The sequence below is a fragment of the Opisthocomus hoazin genome, chromosome 25 (genome assembly GCF_030867145.1).
Source record: "Opisthocomus hoazin isolate bOpiHoa1 chromosome 25, bOpiHoa1.hap1, whole genome shotgun sequence".
In the NCBI taxonomy this organism is placed as follows: domain Eukaryota; kingdom Metazoa; phylum Chordata; class Aves; order Opisthocomiformes; family Opisthocomidae; genus Opisthocomus; species Opisthocomus hoazin.
In genome coordinates, this window is record NC_134438.1 from 4716414 (window position 1) to 4732901 (window position 16488).

Genomic DNA, 16488 nt, shown 5'->3' on the forward strand with positions numbered 1-16488 from the left:
GTGGCCTCGAGCGTCGGCTGGTGGCTGTGTTAAAGGTGTCGTGCGTGGAGCACTGCAGCCCCCGGGCTGGGTGCCGCTGTGCCCTGCTGCTGGCCGGGACGGCGCTGGCACACCCCAGCAATGCAAAACCCCCGGGGCGACAGCGAGCTCAGGGGAGAGAAACTGAGGCACGGAGCGCTGCGTGACCAGTGGCCCCACGCCGCAGGGCCCTGGCTTCGGGCAGACCCCCGGTGCAGCGACCGCTGGTGACGCCGTCTGCGTGTGCCCAAGGCCGTGGGGCTGTTAACCGGGGAGCCGTGTCAGCGTGTGTTTCTGCCGCTGCGTGTGCCGCGTCCGGGGGCTCGGGGCACCCCTCTCCCGCCGTCTGTGACCCCGCTCCTTCCCAAGCTGCGTGGACGTTTCCTCAGTGATTCTGGGAACGTGGGGTGCAGGGGACAGGGCTGCTCCGCGGCAGCTGTGGCACGGGGGCACGCGGTGCCGTGCTCCGCAGCGGGGTCTGCCCCGGCGCCGGGGATTTGGGGCTCTCCCAGCTCATCAGCGCAGAGGAGCGGGGGGCGGCATGGAGGTGGGCTGCACGGGGCCATGAGCAGCGAGAGGTCCTCGCTGCTGACAAAGGAGCTGTGATTTGGATGCGCAGGTGGCGTGGTTTGGGGCCAAGGGCAGCATCCATTGAAAGAATAACCCGCAGATGGGCTGCAGGCCCGGTCTGGATCTCTCCAGCGGTTTCACTTGGAAACTTGTGTATAGGAGAGACCCAATTAAGCAGATTTATGGCTGCTCCAGCCTGAGAAAGTCTGAATCCTTTTTAAAAGCTTGGCTGGCTGGAGCCAGCCGGGGTCCAGGCTCCAGGTCTCTCAGCCCTGCCCTCGTTACGAGCAGCGATTCGCAAGGCTTAGCAGCAGCGATCGCCCCAGAAGTGCTGATTCGGCTCAACTCCCGGCCTGTCACCGCTGCGCTGCTGCTAATTTTCTGCTCTCGCCTGCCAGCGGGGAGCTGGTGGCCCCCACGCGCGGTGCGGGGCTGCCCCAGCCTGCGTGGGCTGTGGTGGTGGGGACGGCTGTGGTGGTGGGGATGGCTGTGGTGACGGGGATGGCTGTGGTGGTGGGGACGGCTGTGGTGGTGGGGACGGCTGTGGTGACGGGGACGGCTGTGGTGGTGGGGACGGCTGTGGTGGTGGGGTTGGCTGTGGTGGTGGGGACGGCTGTGGTGGTGGGGATGGCTGTGGTGGTGGGGACGGCTGTGGTGACGGGGATGGCTGTGGTGGTAGGGACGGCTGTGGTGACGGGGACGGCTGTGGTGGTGGGGTTGGCTGTGGTGGTGGGGATGGCTGTGGTGGTAGGGACGGCTGTGGTGACGGGGACGGCTGTGGTGGTGGGGACGGCTGTGGTGGTGGGGATGGCTGTGGTGGTGGGGATGGTGTGTGCAGGCAGGGGAAGGGGCTTCCTTCCCTGCTGCAGCCGCCTCTGGAGCCTCCTGCAGAGCCACGTTGTTTTTGCAGAAGGGTCCAGCAAGGTGTGAGACGTGGGGTGGCCGTGCCAAAGCAGGGTCCTGCCACTGCTGCTCCTCTCGCTGTGTCCCCGCAGGGGCCGGTGCTCCTCGGGACGCTTGGACCACGTGTGGCACGCGCTGTCCGTGCCGGCGCTGCCCACTGCAACCCCATTGCCTGCCCCAGCTTCTGCCTTTCCTCCCTCCTCCGAGGGCGAGCCCGGGACGCGCTGGGCTGCATCCAGTCTCCTCCCCGCAGCCTGCACGGGGCTACGTGCGGGGCAGCAGCAAGCAGGGAGCCCAGCCTGCCCTGGCTGGAGTCGGGGACAGGGACCTCTCCCGAGGCATCTGCAGCATCCCCTGCATGTCCCCGGTGCCCGCTGGCAGGAGGCTGTGCCTCCACGTCCCCGGGGACAGCACATCTGGCTCTGCCAACCCCGGGGACCGCTGCCTTCGTTTGGGGAGCAGTGGCCATGCCTCTCCCCGTCACTCTGCTTGGGGTGGTTCGGAGGCACTGGTCAGCTGCCCAGCTGCCCGGGTGCGTGCACGGATTTCAGGGATGGGGCTGGGCCGGAAGGCGAGGCTGATGGTGGAGGCAACCACTGCGGACCTGGCGGTCCCCCCCTAGAGCCCATTAGCCATCTCCACTGCTCAGTGTGTTTGTTTGGTGCCTGTTGGCTGGGAGGAACAGAATTACTGAAGCCACAAAGAGAAGGACTGCAGGTTGCGACCATCCCCCTGCCCAGCCGTCCGGGAGCGTGAGTCAGAGCTGGATGTAAGAAACGGAAGATAAAGCTATTTTACTCCATATGGAAAGACTCTGCTGTCAGCGCGCCAAGACGCCAGTAACTGAATCGCACGCCGCGGGGTGTGAGCTGGGAACCCGCAGGGCTTGGCAAGGTTTGCGCCGAGCTCGGGGTCTCAGGGCTTCCCTCGGGCCGGCAGCCCGACTGCGGCGGGCTCTAGGTGCCGGAGCAGGGGGTTTGCGAGGAAAATACCCGCAGAACAGCGCCTGGGCTCGTTCATAAAGGCAGCCGGGAGCGCGGGCTGAGGCAGCGCGCTGGGAGACGCGTGTGTCTGTGCGAGGGTTTGGGGGGCCAGGGAGCTCGGCGGGGCTGGAGGAGTCTCACGGCCCCGGGAGAATGGGTTTTATTGCAGAGTTTATTAGTGTATTTTTCAATGCCCTGGAAGGAATTGAGCAAGCAGTTAAAAATTTTTCATGGCCTGGGGAAATTCGTTGCAGCTACTGTGTACCAGGGGCCCACCGTAATGACTCAGAAACGCCGCGAAGGCTTTTACAGCAAATTCCTGCTTGCCATTAAAATCTTTACTGCGTCGCCAGGAGTCCTTTCAGAGTCTGATCTTCTGAAGCGAGACAGGTTGGGTCACAGGGGGCAAGAAAACGCGTGTGCGAGTGCCACGCTCGTGCCGAGCGCGTGAACGCAGGCGGTGCCTCCATGCAAGCCCAGCACGCTGGTGCCAGGGTTGGTGTTGGCTGCTGCCGTCCTCGCGCCGGCACGTGTACACGTGGGCACACGTGCAAGGTCGCAGGGACGGCGTGCGTGTGCACACATGCACCGTCCTGCAGGCAGAGGGGTTTAGTGGCCGTGTGGCCCGCACGTGAACAGGCGCGTGATGCAAACCGGCGCTGGGGCGGCACACACCGACACACACACACATGCGCGGGTCGCTGTGCCAAGGCACATGGGGCACACGTGTCACAGAATCACAGAGTCCCAGCATGGCAGGGGTTGGCAGGGCCCTCTGTGGGTCACCCAGCCCAACCCCCTGCCCAAGCAGGGTCACCCAGAGCAGGCTGCACAGCACCGCAGCCAGGCGGGGCTGGAATATCTCCAGAGAAGGAGACTCCACAGCCTCCCTGGGCAGCCTGGGCCAGGGCTCCGTCACCCTCAGAGGGAAGAAGTTCTTCCTCATCTTCAGCTGGAACTTCCTCTGCTTCAGTTTGTGCCCATTGCCCCTTGTCCTGTCACTGGGCACCATTGGAAAGAGTCTGGCCCTGTCCTCCTGACCCCCACCCTGCAGATATTTAGAGGCATTTCTAAGGTCCCCTCTCAGCCTTCTCTTCTCCAGGCTGAACAAGCCCAGCTCCCTCAGCCTCTCCTCGTAGCAGAGATGCTCCCGCAGACGCAGCTCTGCCAGGCCCCAGCGGGAGCTGTTGGCCACATGCTCCGTTGAAGTGAGCTGTCATGGGCGGTTTGGAGTTGATGGTTTCCTCATTCCTTGACGTGCTTGGCCACGTCGGCAGCGCCCGGCGGCGAGGATGCAGCTGTGCCCCATCGTGCGGGCAGAGGAGCTGCTGCCGCTCGCTCTTGGAGGTGATGGGCAGGGCTGGACGTGGGCACAACCTGGAGCTCCTTGGTCTCCTTGGCCCTGGCTCCGCAGTGCCCGGCACAGTCAGACCCACCGCACGCAGCGCCTTGCCCTGAGCCAGCCCTTCGCAGCACAGCTCCTCCTCCTCCTCTTCCTCCTGCCTGGCATCCCGCCTCGCTGGTGCTCCTTCTCTTGGCGATGGCACCGGTATCTTCCCGGGTTGTGCAGGGCAGGAGAAGGGGCGACAGGCAGCGTGTGGGTCAGGGCTGGGCACCCACGGTGCCAGGTCGCTGTGCCGGCACCCGCCGTCGTGCAGCGCTGCCCGGCGTGTAGCACGGAGGCAGGCGACGGAGGCCGTGTGGGCGAGCGCTTGCAGACGATGGGGAGGTCGGGGGTGAGCTGAGCCTTCCTGCCTCAGTTTCCCCATGTGTGGAGCGGAGCTGTGTTGTGTTTGCTGATGTTGGAGAGCGCGGAGAGTGCTCAGCTGAGAAAGGAGCAGCACTGGGGGCCGGGAGAGCTGCCCCAGCGTGGCTGCAGCCAGGGGCAAGGCGGAGAGCCGGCGAGGGCAGGTTAGCCCCAGCCTGGCACAAGCGAGAGCAACTCGGATCTCCCTGCGCAGGGCGTGGGGACAGTGGCTGCGTCTCGGGGCTGCCCTCCGCTGCGTGGCCCGGCTGGGGGAGCACAGGGCAGGAGCCAGCACCCTGTCCCTGCTGTGACAGCAGGACAGAGCCTGCGAGAGCGGTGGGGAGCTGCGAACAGGGCTGCAAGCCAGCCCGGAGCCAGGGCGGCGGGGACGGCCGGACCCCGCGCCTGCAGCCCCGGCGGAGCAGGGAACACGGGGGCAGACGTCCCTGCCGTGGCTGGCGGGGAAATGCGCCTGGCCGAGGCAGGGTGTCCGAGTGACCCCGCCATGGAACGGGCTGAGCCGTCCCCGCTGCTCCCCACTCCGGCAGCTGGAAACATCTGGCTGCCGCGAGCTTGCTAAATCGATGTGGGGAGGAATCCAGTGTGCTCCTGCCGTTCCCACACTCCGGCCTCTCCCGGCGGCTCCGGTTTCGGCTCAGCTCCGGCATGCAGAGACTCAGCCAGCACCGCGATGGCCCCCGGCCCCTCACTGCACCTGGAAAACGGACCGTGGGAGCCCGGTGTCACCACCCCAGCGCGGCACGGTGGGGACGGGCAGTGGCCCGTCAGCGCTGGCAGCGACGCAGCCGGTGGGACGTGTGCCTGAGGTGGGCGAGCAGCTCCTCCAGCCCTTGTGTGGGCCTGTCCCAGGTGAGAGCTGCTGCTGCTCCTGGGGCATCTCCAGTGGTCGGAGTGACCTGGGCTGTCACCCGAAGGCTGGGGGTGCAGACTGTGCCGGGCATGGACGGCCGACAGTGCTGCGGGCGAAGCTGGGGGTGGGGGTCAGTGCTGGGCACCCACAGAATCCCAGAATCCCAGCATGGCAGGGGTTGGAAGGGCCCTCTGTGGGTCACCCAGCCCAACCCCCTGCCCAAGCAGGGTCACCCAGAGCAGGCTGCACAGCACCGTGTCCAGGCGGGGCTGGAATATCTCCAGAGAAGAGCCCTCGGGTGCTGCTTCTTGCCTCGGGTGCCCGGAGGGTCCTCGCTGCGGTGGTCCCACGTGCCAGCCCCTATGTTGGGGTGGCTGGGGACACAGCGAGGGCTCGCCCCGGCTCCGCTGCCCCTCGGCACAGGGGTGGCTGTCACAGCCCCGCTGGCAGCTCCAGGCCCAAGCGCTGGCTTCGTGCCCCCGGGGAAGGGCTGCGGGTGGCACGGGGGAGGCAGCCGGGGAGTTCTCCGGAGGGAGCCGTGCCGGGGGGAGCACGCTGCTGAGCTGGCGGGGGGGTGGGAGCTGCTGATGGTGCCAGGGGACAAGGGCAGCTCTTCCATCCCATCCTGCTCCGTCCCACCCCAGCCCACGGGGACGCGGTGCTGCCAGGGCGCGTGTGCTGCCTGCTCCGGCTGCAGGAGCTGGGCTCGGGGTGGACAGCACCCACCAAATGGTGCCGGGGTGGAGGAGCTGAGGGTGCCAAGTCCTGCCCTGCATGGACCCACCTGGGGACGCTGGTGGGTGTTTCGTTGCTCTTCCCTGAGGTTCGGATGTGCCTCCCCTGCAAAACCTTCCGTTGCCCGACAGACTGCCCGTGTGGCAGCGCTGCACTTGGCCTCGCGTTTCTGCCCCGCGATTTCAACCCTGAAAATCGGTCTTTCCAGACAGCCCGAGGGCTGGGCCTGTGGGCTGTGAGGTGCCCCTGGTCTGCCAAGACGGCCAGTTCTGCCTGCCCCACCGCAGGGGACAGAGTCCCCTTGTCCCCAGCCGCGGAGCACGGTGGGCGCCGGCCTCCGGCACCAAGGACCCCTCGAGCCTCCTCTGCGCCCGGCTCTGTGCGCAGCCCCCTCCCCTGCATCCCTCTGTCCCTCCGCCCTCGCTGTCTGCACGTCCCCATCCGCTGCCTCTCGGCGCTGGTCGGAGGCTCTGTGCTGTTCATTAACTCCTCCAGTGTGCAGGGGCCGTGGTGAAGAGTGAATAACAGGTTCGTGACTTGCCTCCTGCTAAGCCTGGTTCTGGGAGCTGGACCGGGGTCGTTGGGCACATGCGAGGCCGGGTATCCTTGTGCACCGGTGTGTGCCGACACCAAACTGGGAGGAGTGGTGGATACAGCGGCAGGCTGTGCTGCCATCCAGCGTGACCTGGACAGGCTGGAGAGTTGGGTGCAGAGGAACCTGATGGAGCTCAACAAGGGCAAGGGCAGGGTCCTGCACCTGGGGAGGAACAACCCCAGGCACCAGTACAGGCTGGAGGGCAGCTCTGCGGAGAGGAACTGGGAGTGCTGGGGGACGACAAGGTGACCCTGAGCCAGCAGCGTGCCCTGGCTGCCAAGAAGGCCGATGGGATCCTGGGGTGCATCACGAGGAGTGTGGCCAGCAGGTCAGGGAGGTTCTCCTTCCCCTCTGCTCTGCCCCAGTGAGGCCCCATCTGCAGTGCTGTGTCCAGTGCTGGGCTCCCCACTTCAAGAAAGATGAGGAGCTACTGGAGAGAGTCCAGCGCAGGGCTACGAGGATGGTGAGGGTACTGGAGCATCTCTGCTACGAGGAGAGGCTGAGGGAGCTGGGCTTGTTCAGCCTGGAGAAGAGAAGGCTGAGAGGGGACCTTAGAAATGCTGATAAATATCTGCAGGGTGGGTGTCAGGAGGACAGGGCCAGACTCTTTCCAGTGGTGCCCAGCGACAGGACAAGGGGCAACGGGCACAAACTGAAGCAGAGGAAGCTCCAGCTGAAGATGAGGCAGAACTTCTTCCCTCTGAGGGTGCCGGAGCCCTGGCCCAGGCTGCCCAGGGAGGCTGTGGAGTCTCCTTCTCTGGAGATATTCCAGCCCCGCCTGGCCGCGGTGCTGTGCAGCCTGCTGTGGGTGACCCTGCTTGGGCAGGGGGTTGGGCTGGGTGACCCACAGAGGTCCCTGCCAACCCCCGCCATGCTGGGACTCTGGGATTCTGTGCCATCTGTGTCGGGTGCCCTGTGGGCTCACCAGCCCTGCTTACCCTCATCTACAACCGGCTTTAACCTGCTTGATTTAACCTGTCTCATCGGGGCCGTTACCGCTTGTCACCACCTTCCAGGGTCACGCGTAAATCGGAGCCGCTTCACCGGTTTGAGGTGCTGCTGCCCGGGCTGGTGAATGAGCGGAGCCCGGGGACGGGGCAGCGTCACCCGCGGGTGCTGCCGGTGGCGGGTCGGGCTGCGTGGCCGGCGTGTGACGGGGACAGGGAGACAGGAGCCCTGCTCGTGCACCGGGCGCGTGGCCGTGCCGTAGCGGGGAGCCTGCCGGGGTGCGTGCTGGTGGTGTCCCCCGGTGCCTGCGTCGCAGGGTGCCGTGGCAGATCCCGAAGCGCTGGTTGCCACGTTGCGTTAGGAGCCACGTCCAGCGTCCCTGGCGCCCGCTGTCGCCGCGGTTCAGTGGCGAGCTGCGGCCGAAAGGCGTGAAACCGGGGATGGAAGCCCCGGAGGCACAGCTGTCAGCCGCAGGGGCTGCCCACGAGCGGGTCGGGGGTGCCGGGGCTGGAGCCGTGGCCCCGGGTCTGGCAGCGCTGCCAGGGCTGTGCCGGGAGTGACCCCGCTCCTCTGCGGGTGCGTGTGCACACACGTGTGTGCGTGTGGTTTACAGGTGTGTGTGCACGCCTGTGTGGATGTGCACGTGTGTATACGCGTGTGTGTGTGCACTGGTGGCTGCGGTGCAGGCACACGCGTGTGCGTGCTCGCCGTGCTGCGGGTGTGCGCAGCCGCAGGAGCCCCAGAGCAGCGGCAGCTGGGGGGTTTCCAGCCCTGGGCTGTGCCCATGGGGGGCTCGGTGCCCCCAGCTGCTCCAGCGCCCAGCAGAAGCGGCCGCCTCTCCGTGGGCACGGGGCAGGAGCGGGGCCCGGCTTGCCCTGCTCCCCAGCACCTCCTCGGCTGACTGGGCAGTGCTGCTGCCGCGTCGTGTCCCCGTGTCAGAGCACCCCCGGGCTCGGGGGACGCAGGGGCCACTTTGGGGACATCCTGCTAGGACGGCTGCTCCTCTGTGGAGCTGGGGCACAGTGCTCTGGGGTTCCTGACTGTAGCTGGCCTCCTGTCACCTTGTGTGGGTCCTGTGACCCCAGTTGGTCCCCCCTAGCTCATCCTTTCTGGAGTAGACATCCCCATCCCAGCTGCAGCACCCTTGGAGGTGGCATTTCGTGGTGGTGCAGCTCCAGCCCAGCGCCAGCCCTGCCCTGTGCCCTGCCAGTGGGCAGAGCAAGAGCTGGTGGGCACAGCCATGGGCAGAGGGGTGTGGGAAGGGGCTGGTGGGCACAGCCGTGGGCAGGGGGGTGTGGGAAGGGGCTGGTGGGCACAGCCGTGGGCAGAGGGGCGCAGCAGCCATTCGTCCCTTTAAAGCCACCGCCTCGTCTCTCCGCAGACCCCGAATCCCAGAGGAAAAGGACAGTCCAGAATGTGCTGGACCTTCGGCAGAACCTGGAGGAGACCATGTCCAGCCTGAGGGGCTCTCAAGTGTCTCACAGGTGAGGCCCCAACACTGGACCCCCCGTGCCCCTTACCCACAAGCAGCGCCCTTCCTGGGGGAGCGAGGGGGGCCGGCGCGGCCGGGGAGCGGCTCTGCCCCGAGTGAGGGCTGGGTGGGTGGGAGGGAGCCGGCTGTGCCCCGTGGCCTGGGGACCCTGCGCATGGGGGCTTGGAGAGGTGCCCCACAACCCGTGGGCTGGCGTGCGAGGGGCGGCGGCGGAGCCCCGTCCCTGGCTGTGCTCGGTGCGGGACGCTGCCTTGCCTGCTCTGGGGCAGCGGGGATGGCTGTCGGTGGCACTGAGGGGGGCTGGTTGCCCCCCCAGGCAGGGGGTGAGGTGTGGTCGGGTGTCCCCATATGGACAAGCAGAGGTGAAGGTATCCCCTGTGCCCACCTGGGTTTGGGCCACAGGCTTCATCCCCATCCGTGACTCAGTTTCCCTACTCTGCATAGAGGTGATCCCAGAATCCCAGAATCCCAGAATGTTCGGGGTTGGCAGGGCCCTCTGTGGGTCACCCAGCCCAACCCCCTGCCCAAGCAGGGTCACCCACAGCAGGCTGCACAGCACCGCGGCCAGGCGGGGCTGGAATATCTCCAGAGAAGGAGACTCCACAGCCTCCCTGGGCAGCCTGGGCCAGGGCTCCGTCACCCTCAGAGGGAAGAAGTTCTTCCTCATCTTCAGCTGGAGCTTCCTCTGCTTCAGTTTGTGCTCGTTGCCCCTTGTCCTGTCGCTGGGCACCACTGGAAAGAGTCTGGCCCCATCCTCCTGACACCCACCCTGCAGATATTTAGAGGCATTTCTAAGGTCCCCTCTCAGCCTTCTCTTCTCCAGGCTGAACAAGCCCAGCTCCCTCAGCCTCTCCTCGTAGGAGAGATGCTCCAGTCCCCTCCTCATCCTCGTAGCCCTCTGCTGGACTCTCTCCAGTAGCTCCTCATCTTTCTTGAACTGGGGAGCCCAGAACTGCACACAGCACTGCAGATGGGGCCTCACTGGGGCAGAGTAGAGGGGAAGGTGAACCTCCCTGACCTGCTGGCCACACTCCTCTTGATGCACCCCAGGATCCCATTGGCCTCCTTGGCAACCAGGGCACGCTGACGATAGAGAAACCCACGGGCAGAGCCGGGGTACCCTGCCCAGGCCGGGGCTGGCAGCACCCCAGGGTTGCAGCTGGGGCTGGGGACAGGGTGGCTTCTGGGCGGTGACCTGGAGCAGAGCATCTGCCCGGGTTCAGAGCTCTCTGACACAGGCCTGGGGCTGGCTGCGTCCCCCCGGGACCTACCACGACCCAGCAGCGACTGCAGCAGAGTCGCTGCTCGGCTCTGGACACGCTTGAGGTCTGCACGGCGGCCCCAGCCTCCGGCCTGGCTCCCCGCCGGGGCTGGGGGGCCCAGACCCTGCCTTTGCCGGCCGGGGGGAGCGGCTGGGGAGGGGGCATCCCCCCAGGGCACCCTCCGGGCCCCCAGCCCGCCGGTGCAGCCGCCTGCTGCAGCCTGGGCTGTGCAGAGAGGCCAGCGTCGAGCCGGGAAAGCCGAGGATGCGGCGAGCATCCTTCTCCTGGTGTCTGTTGCCACCTCGCGGCCTCGCTCCATGCTCGGCTTTGTGCTGGAAGGGGCAGAAAGCAGCAGCTCCCCCACCACCACCACCACTCAGCGTTACAGACCCTCCCTGCGTCCCCCCTTGATCAGCTCCGCCCGGGGTGAAGCACCCCGCTTCATTTAGCGCTTCGTAGCCCAGAAGCTCCTCTAGCCCTTGCTCCTCCTTGCTGCGCTTTCCTGATCTTTTCCGAGCGGGAGGCTGCGGGCGCTGGGGCAGGGGGATTTGCACGGGGCCGCAGCGATATTCCCCGAGCCGGCCATCTCCTGGAGTTACCCGTCACAGCTCTGCCGTCCGTTTGCTCGGCGTCGGAGCTGGTTCACGGCCTGGTGCTGCTCACGCCGAGCCAGGGCTGCTCCGTGTTCACTGCGCAGTCGCTCGGCATTTGCGTTCGCTTTGCATTCGTCTGTGTCAAACCTCAGCTGCCACCTCCTCGCCCCAGCGCCCAGCTCCTGTGCGAATCCTCCGTCAGCTCAGGGAAATAGGGCGAGGAGATTAAGGGTGATTAAATTAGCGTGGCTGGTGGGTTTTGACTCTTCGCTGTCACTTCCTTTTCTTGATGAGCTGTGAGTACGTCGCGTGGCGGAGGCCTTGGCCGGATCCCTGCCGTGAAGAAAACCGGCTGTCGGTAGCCCAGGGACGCCTGCCCCTGCGTTCTGCCCCGTAAGCGAACGCGCGAGGCTCTGCCCTCTTGTCCCGCGGCAGCAGAGTTGATTTGGAAGCTGAATCTGCTTGTAAGGACACTCAGCCACCGCTTGCTGGTGGCCTGCACAGCCTCGGCGGCACGCTCCCTGCACCCCTCCCGCCGCTCCGCTGCGGTTCTGAGCTGCATTTTCCTTTACCAGAGCTGTGTCAGCTCTTCCCGGGGATGGCGTAATTACACACATACCCACTAATCCTGCTCTCGGGAATGCTTCCTACAAGCCTGTCCGATGCAGATATCATCCACGGTCCTCTGGATGTGGCCCGCGTCGCCGGTGTCCCCGTCGCCGCTACGGGCTCACTCTTTATTCCTTCCACAAACTATTCCTCAAATTCCTCTTGTTCTCCTCGCTGTCATCTGCCATCCAGCGGCTGGGGGCTCAGCCTCTGCTGTTTCCTCGCCAGGACACAACTTTGTTCCTGAAAGACGTCGCCGTCCTTCTGGCAGCCTCTGCCCCGGGCTGCAGGGCCGCGGGAGCTCCGTCGGGGCCGTGCCGAAGTCCCGCCCGAGACGTGGTTTGCATCTGCTCCGAGCTGCCGGCAGAGCATCCGTAAATAGCCTTTGTGCTGCCGACGAAAACTAAACCCTTGTAGCTGCCCCTTTTAGTTCCGCTTTAACAAACTTCCTTGTTTTTTTATGCAGTTCCCTGTTTTAAATTCAGTCCTACAGCCGGGGTTTGGCTTTGGGTGCTCCTGCAGGAACGTTCAATCCAAGCTAGGGAACAGCTCGCTGATGGTAACGTTTGGAGCCAAGTCGAGGGCTGTGGGTTCCCAAGCAGCTGCTCCAAGAAGTAATCGTTTTTGGTGTCTAAATTTAGTCTCAGCATCACTCCCCGACACGCCGTTTGCCCAAAATACACCCCGAGGGGTGCGGGGGGGATCTGAACTCCCCGTTCCTGACTCGCGCGCGGGCTCTGGGCCGGCGGGAGAGCAGCACGCTTGCAGGCAGCCCCGCGGCGCCGGGCAGCCCCGTGTCCGGGTGTCCCCTCCCGCCCCAGCATGAGGTCCGCTCTGCAGGGCTTGGCCAGAGATGCTGGTGTGGGGTCCCCATCCCTGGTTTGCCCCTCGGCATCCAGCCCCTGTGCCCCAGCACGGCCCGCTGCCACGGCCCCCGGGTTCAGTGTGCCACCACCCCAGTGGGTCGTGCCCCGGATCTGGGGTGATATTGGGGTGCAGGCGGTGAAATGCTGGTGGGGAAATGGCCGAGGAAGAGCAGCCTGGGCGCGGGGGAGCACGTCTGGGCTTCCCACTAAAAGCTCCCTTTCAGTGGGGCTCAGCACAACCGGGTTGGGGCCAGGGCCGGTCTCCGGAGAGGTACGGACCCCTCTCCCACGGTGTATTTGCAGCCAGCCCTGGTGGCACCCTCAGCCCCTGCACCGAGGTGGCCGTGCCTCTGTGGGGTGGTCGGGGCTGTAGGGCTGCACAGACCCCCCCCATCGCACCCCACATCCCGCTCCACAGTCCCTGGGGAAGAACAGGCACCACCAAACACCGGTGGGTGCTGGTGGTGTGGGTGTCCCAGTGGGTCCTGGAGCGTGGGACGCTGTGCTGGCACCAGGCAGGGCAGGAGGGGACTGTCCCCCGTCATCTGAGGCAGAGGGGGTCCAGGACAGACAGCATCCATGTGCCCACGCTCCTGGGAGCCTCCGCCCTTGCCTGGCTGCCTGCAAAACGGGCAGGTTTGTTTTCTGAGAACTTGCAGCCCTGGTTTGGGGGGGCGAGGCAGGGCACGGACGTCCGCTGCCCACCTGCCCTGCCCTGACCCCCCCTGCACCCCGTCCTCGCAGCTCCCTGGAGATGACCTGCTACGACAGCGACGAAGCCAACCCCCGGAGCGTCTCCAGCCTGTCCAACCGCTCCTCCCCGCTGTCCTGGCGCTACGGGCAGTCCAGCCCGCGGCTGCAGGCGGGGGACGCGCCGTCGGTCGGGGGGACCTGCCGCTCCGAGGGCACTGCCAGCTGGTACATGCACGGCGAGCGGGCGCACTACTCGCACACCATGCCCATGCGCAGCCCCAGCAAGCTGAGCCACATCTCCCGCCTGGAGCTGGTCGAGGCGCTGGACACCGACGACGTGGAGCTGAAGTCAGGCTACATGAGCGACAGCGATCTGATGGGGAAGACGCTGACGGAGGATGACGACATCACCACGGGGTAAGTGCCCGCGCTGGGGCTTGTGCCCGAAGCCTGGCTCTCCTGGAGGCTTCACCACCTCCTGTCTGGCCGGCAGTGGAGGGGCACCGGGCGCAGCAGGGGTGGGTGGAGGAGCAGGTAGATCATGGCTGATCTGGCTGGGTGTATCGTGTCCCTGCATCCCAGGAGGAGTTTTTGCAGTGTAGTGCTTGCAATGCTGCTGACGCTGGGCCAGCTGGGGTTGCTCGGGGCCAGCGAGCCCCCGGGCTGGAGCGCGCTGCTCTCCCGGCGTGCGGGAAGCGTCCGGCTTGATCTGGGTGTTCCCAGAGCAAGGGGCTGAGAGACGCGCGTGGTGTGTGGCTGCGGGAGCCCTGGCCCAGGCCCTGCCGGGGTAAATACTGCTGCTCTCAGAAGCGCTTTCCCAGTTTACACCAGCGGGTCTGAGCTGCTGCCCCTGACCCTGGCACTGCGGGGATGTCCTGTGTCCGGCCGGGAGTGCTGGTGGCCCAGGCTGGGCCAGGTCTCAGCACCCCAGCGAGAGCCAGGCACCAAGGTGGTGCGGGATGTGCTGCTGAGCGGGGTCCCCTCCTTCTGGGACCCCCATCGGCCGCTGTCCCTCCCTCCACCCGCGGGGCCAGGGGCTTCTCCTGCCGGGTGGCCACAGCCCAGCACGCCCAGGGCTCGCATTTTCTCTCCAGATGCGTCCAGCTCCTGCTGCGCTGTTGAGGTGCCCCTGGCTCTGGCGGGGGTCCAGGGCTTCAGCATGTTGGAGGTTTCCTGTTTCAGCGCAGGAGAAAATAAATAACTCTGGCGTTTGAGTTGTCCCGGAGCAGGAGGAGGTGTTTGGCCTCCTGACGGAGCTGCTCCAGCCCTCCTGGGGTGGCCATAGCCACGTCAGCTCGTTGCAGGACAGAGCACGGCCCATGGATTCACACCCATCCTGGGGGCCAGCGCTCCGCAGCCGTATCCCAGAGGTGCATGGGGTGGTAAGGGGGGGACACACCGAGGGGTGCCTGTGCTGGCCTCTGCCCCCGCGACGCTCCAGCTCAGGGGTGAGAGTGTCTGCGGCACCACGGGTGTCAGACCCATCCTCCCCCTGGGCGGGCGAGGTGGCCTTGGGGGACTGCCCTGTGCTGGTGAACCTTGTGCTAGCTCAGCGTGGACCCCTCCTGGGGACCATAACCCATCGTTGGGCAGCCAGAGGTGGCATGTCACCACCTGCTGCCACCGGCCACCGGACCACAGGACCTGATGGGCAGGGGGGTGGCTTTGGGGTGCCCAGGACGGCTGGAGCTGCAGCGAGTCTGGCTGTGGGGGCTGGAGGGCTCCGCTGCTCCCTGTCTTCCCTCTTGTCTCATCTCAGAGCCGCTCGTGCAGATGGGTAACCTTGGGGTGCCCTTGGCTGTGGAGGCAGTGCTGGGAGGGGGCGAGCCCGAGCATCGCTTCGTCTCCAGCAGCCGGTGAGAGGGGCACGGCGCGGGCAGGGTCCCGGCAGGACCTTCCCCAGGCTCAGCCCTGCACTCTGCCCCGGGCAGGGTCCACTTCTCCTCCCGGGAAGGGCCAGGCCTTGGGGACGGAGCCCTGCGCGGCCCCGGCAGCGCCGCAGTCCCCTGGTGCGGGCGAGGCTTTCAGCGGCAGCGTGAGCTGGGCCGGCACTGCTGTGGCTGGGTGCCGCCGTCCTGTACCCGCGCGGGGTCCCCAGCGTGATGCCCTCGATGTGCCCTGAGGGAAATCCCCAGCGTCCTGCCAGTGGGTGCAGAGAGGGGCTGGGTGCCCTGTGCTGGGTCCCCCTCACCAGGGCTGGGTGCAGAAGGGCAGCCGGGGCAGCACAGGGCCCCCTTACCCTCACGGACGTGTCGTGGGGATCAGCCATGTCACCACAATGTCACAGAATCACACAGAATCACAGCATCCCAGCATGGCAGGGTTGGCAGGGCCCTCTGTGGGTCACCCAGCCCAGCCCCCTGCCCAAGCAGGGTCACCCAGAGCAGGGGGCACAGCACCGCATCCAGGCGGGGCTGGAATATCTCCAGAGAAGGAGACTCCACAGCCTCCCTGGGCAGCCTGGGCCAGGGCTCCGTCACCCTCACAGGGAAGAAGTTCTTCCTCATGTTCCCCGTGGCCCCACAGTGGGGCTCGGGGGGTCCCCCAGAGCAGGCAGCAGCACAGGGCCTCTGTCCTCAGGGGTGCTGGGGGACGCGGGGGTGCCCTGTCCAGGAGCCTGGGCACTGGGCAGGGGCATCCCCTCCTCCCCAGAGCCGGCCGGGGCGAGGAGCCCGCATCCAGCGCAGCCCCAGCGCAGCCCCTCGTCCAGCCTCCTCGGCTGGCTCTGACCTAGAAAGCAGAGACCGCCGCAGGCCCCGTCTCCCCGTGCCGCTAATGCACCGGGCAGGAGCCGAGCGCCGCAGATGGGGCCAGCAGCCCCTGGGCCAGGGCCACCGGCTCTGCGCCTCGCTGCACCGCGCCGACGCGTCCGGGCTTGTAGGGCAGTAGGTCAGAGCCGGCCCCCTCGGAGACGTGTGGGGACGTGGGATGGGAGCCAGCATCCCCGCGGCTTGCTGGAGAAGCAGCCTGGAAGGAGAGAGGGCCAAGGTAGGAGAGGCACGGCCGGGGCGCGGGGACTGGCCGCGGGGCTGTCGGGGTGAATCCGGCAGGGCGATGGCTGCGGTCAGCCGCGCCGAGAAGGCAGTGAGGGTTCCGGGGCTCAGAGGTGGGGTGGGATGGTGAGGGCTGGTGGTGAGAGCAGGGATCGGCTGGGGATCCCCCGACCCCCAGAAGCATTTCTGTGTCAGCTGAACCTGCCGGCATCCTTGGCCCCTGCGGCTGCTGGGCCAGCGCTCGCGGCTCCCCTCCACCAGCAACCTGCTGCCGGCTTTGGGGGGCGGAAGGCAGATGCACCAGATACAGCGGCAGGCTGTGCTGCCATCCAGCGAGACCTGGACAGGCTGGAGAGTTGGGCGCAGAGGAACCTGATGAGGCTCACCAAGGGCAAGTGCAGGGTCCTGCCCCTGGGGAGGAACAACTCCAGGCACCAGGCTGGGACAGACCTGCTAGAGAGCAGCTCTGTGGAGAGGGACTGGGAGTGCTGGTGGACGACAGGGTGACCATGAGCCAGCAGCGTGCCCTGGGTGCCAAGAAGGCCGATGGGATCCTGGGGTGCATCAAGAGGAGTGTGGGCAGCAGGTCAGGGAGGTTCTCCTCCCCCTC

The 16488-nt window shown here is 66.4% G+C and overlaps 1 protein-coding gene across 2 annotated transcripts in view; it reads left to right on the top strand.

Annotated features, from left to right (window-relative positions):
* Positions 1–16488, top strand: part of NAV1 (neuron navigator 1) — an 80618-nt gene that overhangs the window by 37339 nt on the left and 26791 nt on the right. For both annotated transcript variants that reach the window (XM_075442784.1, XM_075442785.1), the window contains exons 5-6: positions 8752–8854; positions 12937–13302. In XM_075442784.1, coding sequence (XP_075298899.1) covers positions 8752–8854; positions 12937–13302 — 469 coding nt within the window. The remainder of the gene's footprint in view (positions 1–8751; positions 8855–12936; positions 13303–16488) is intronic.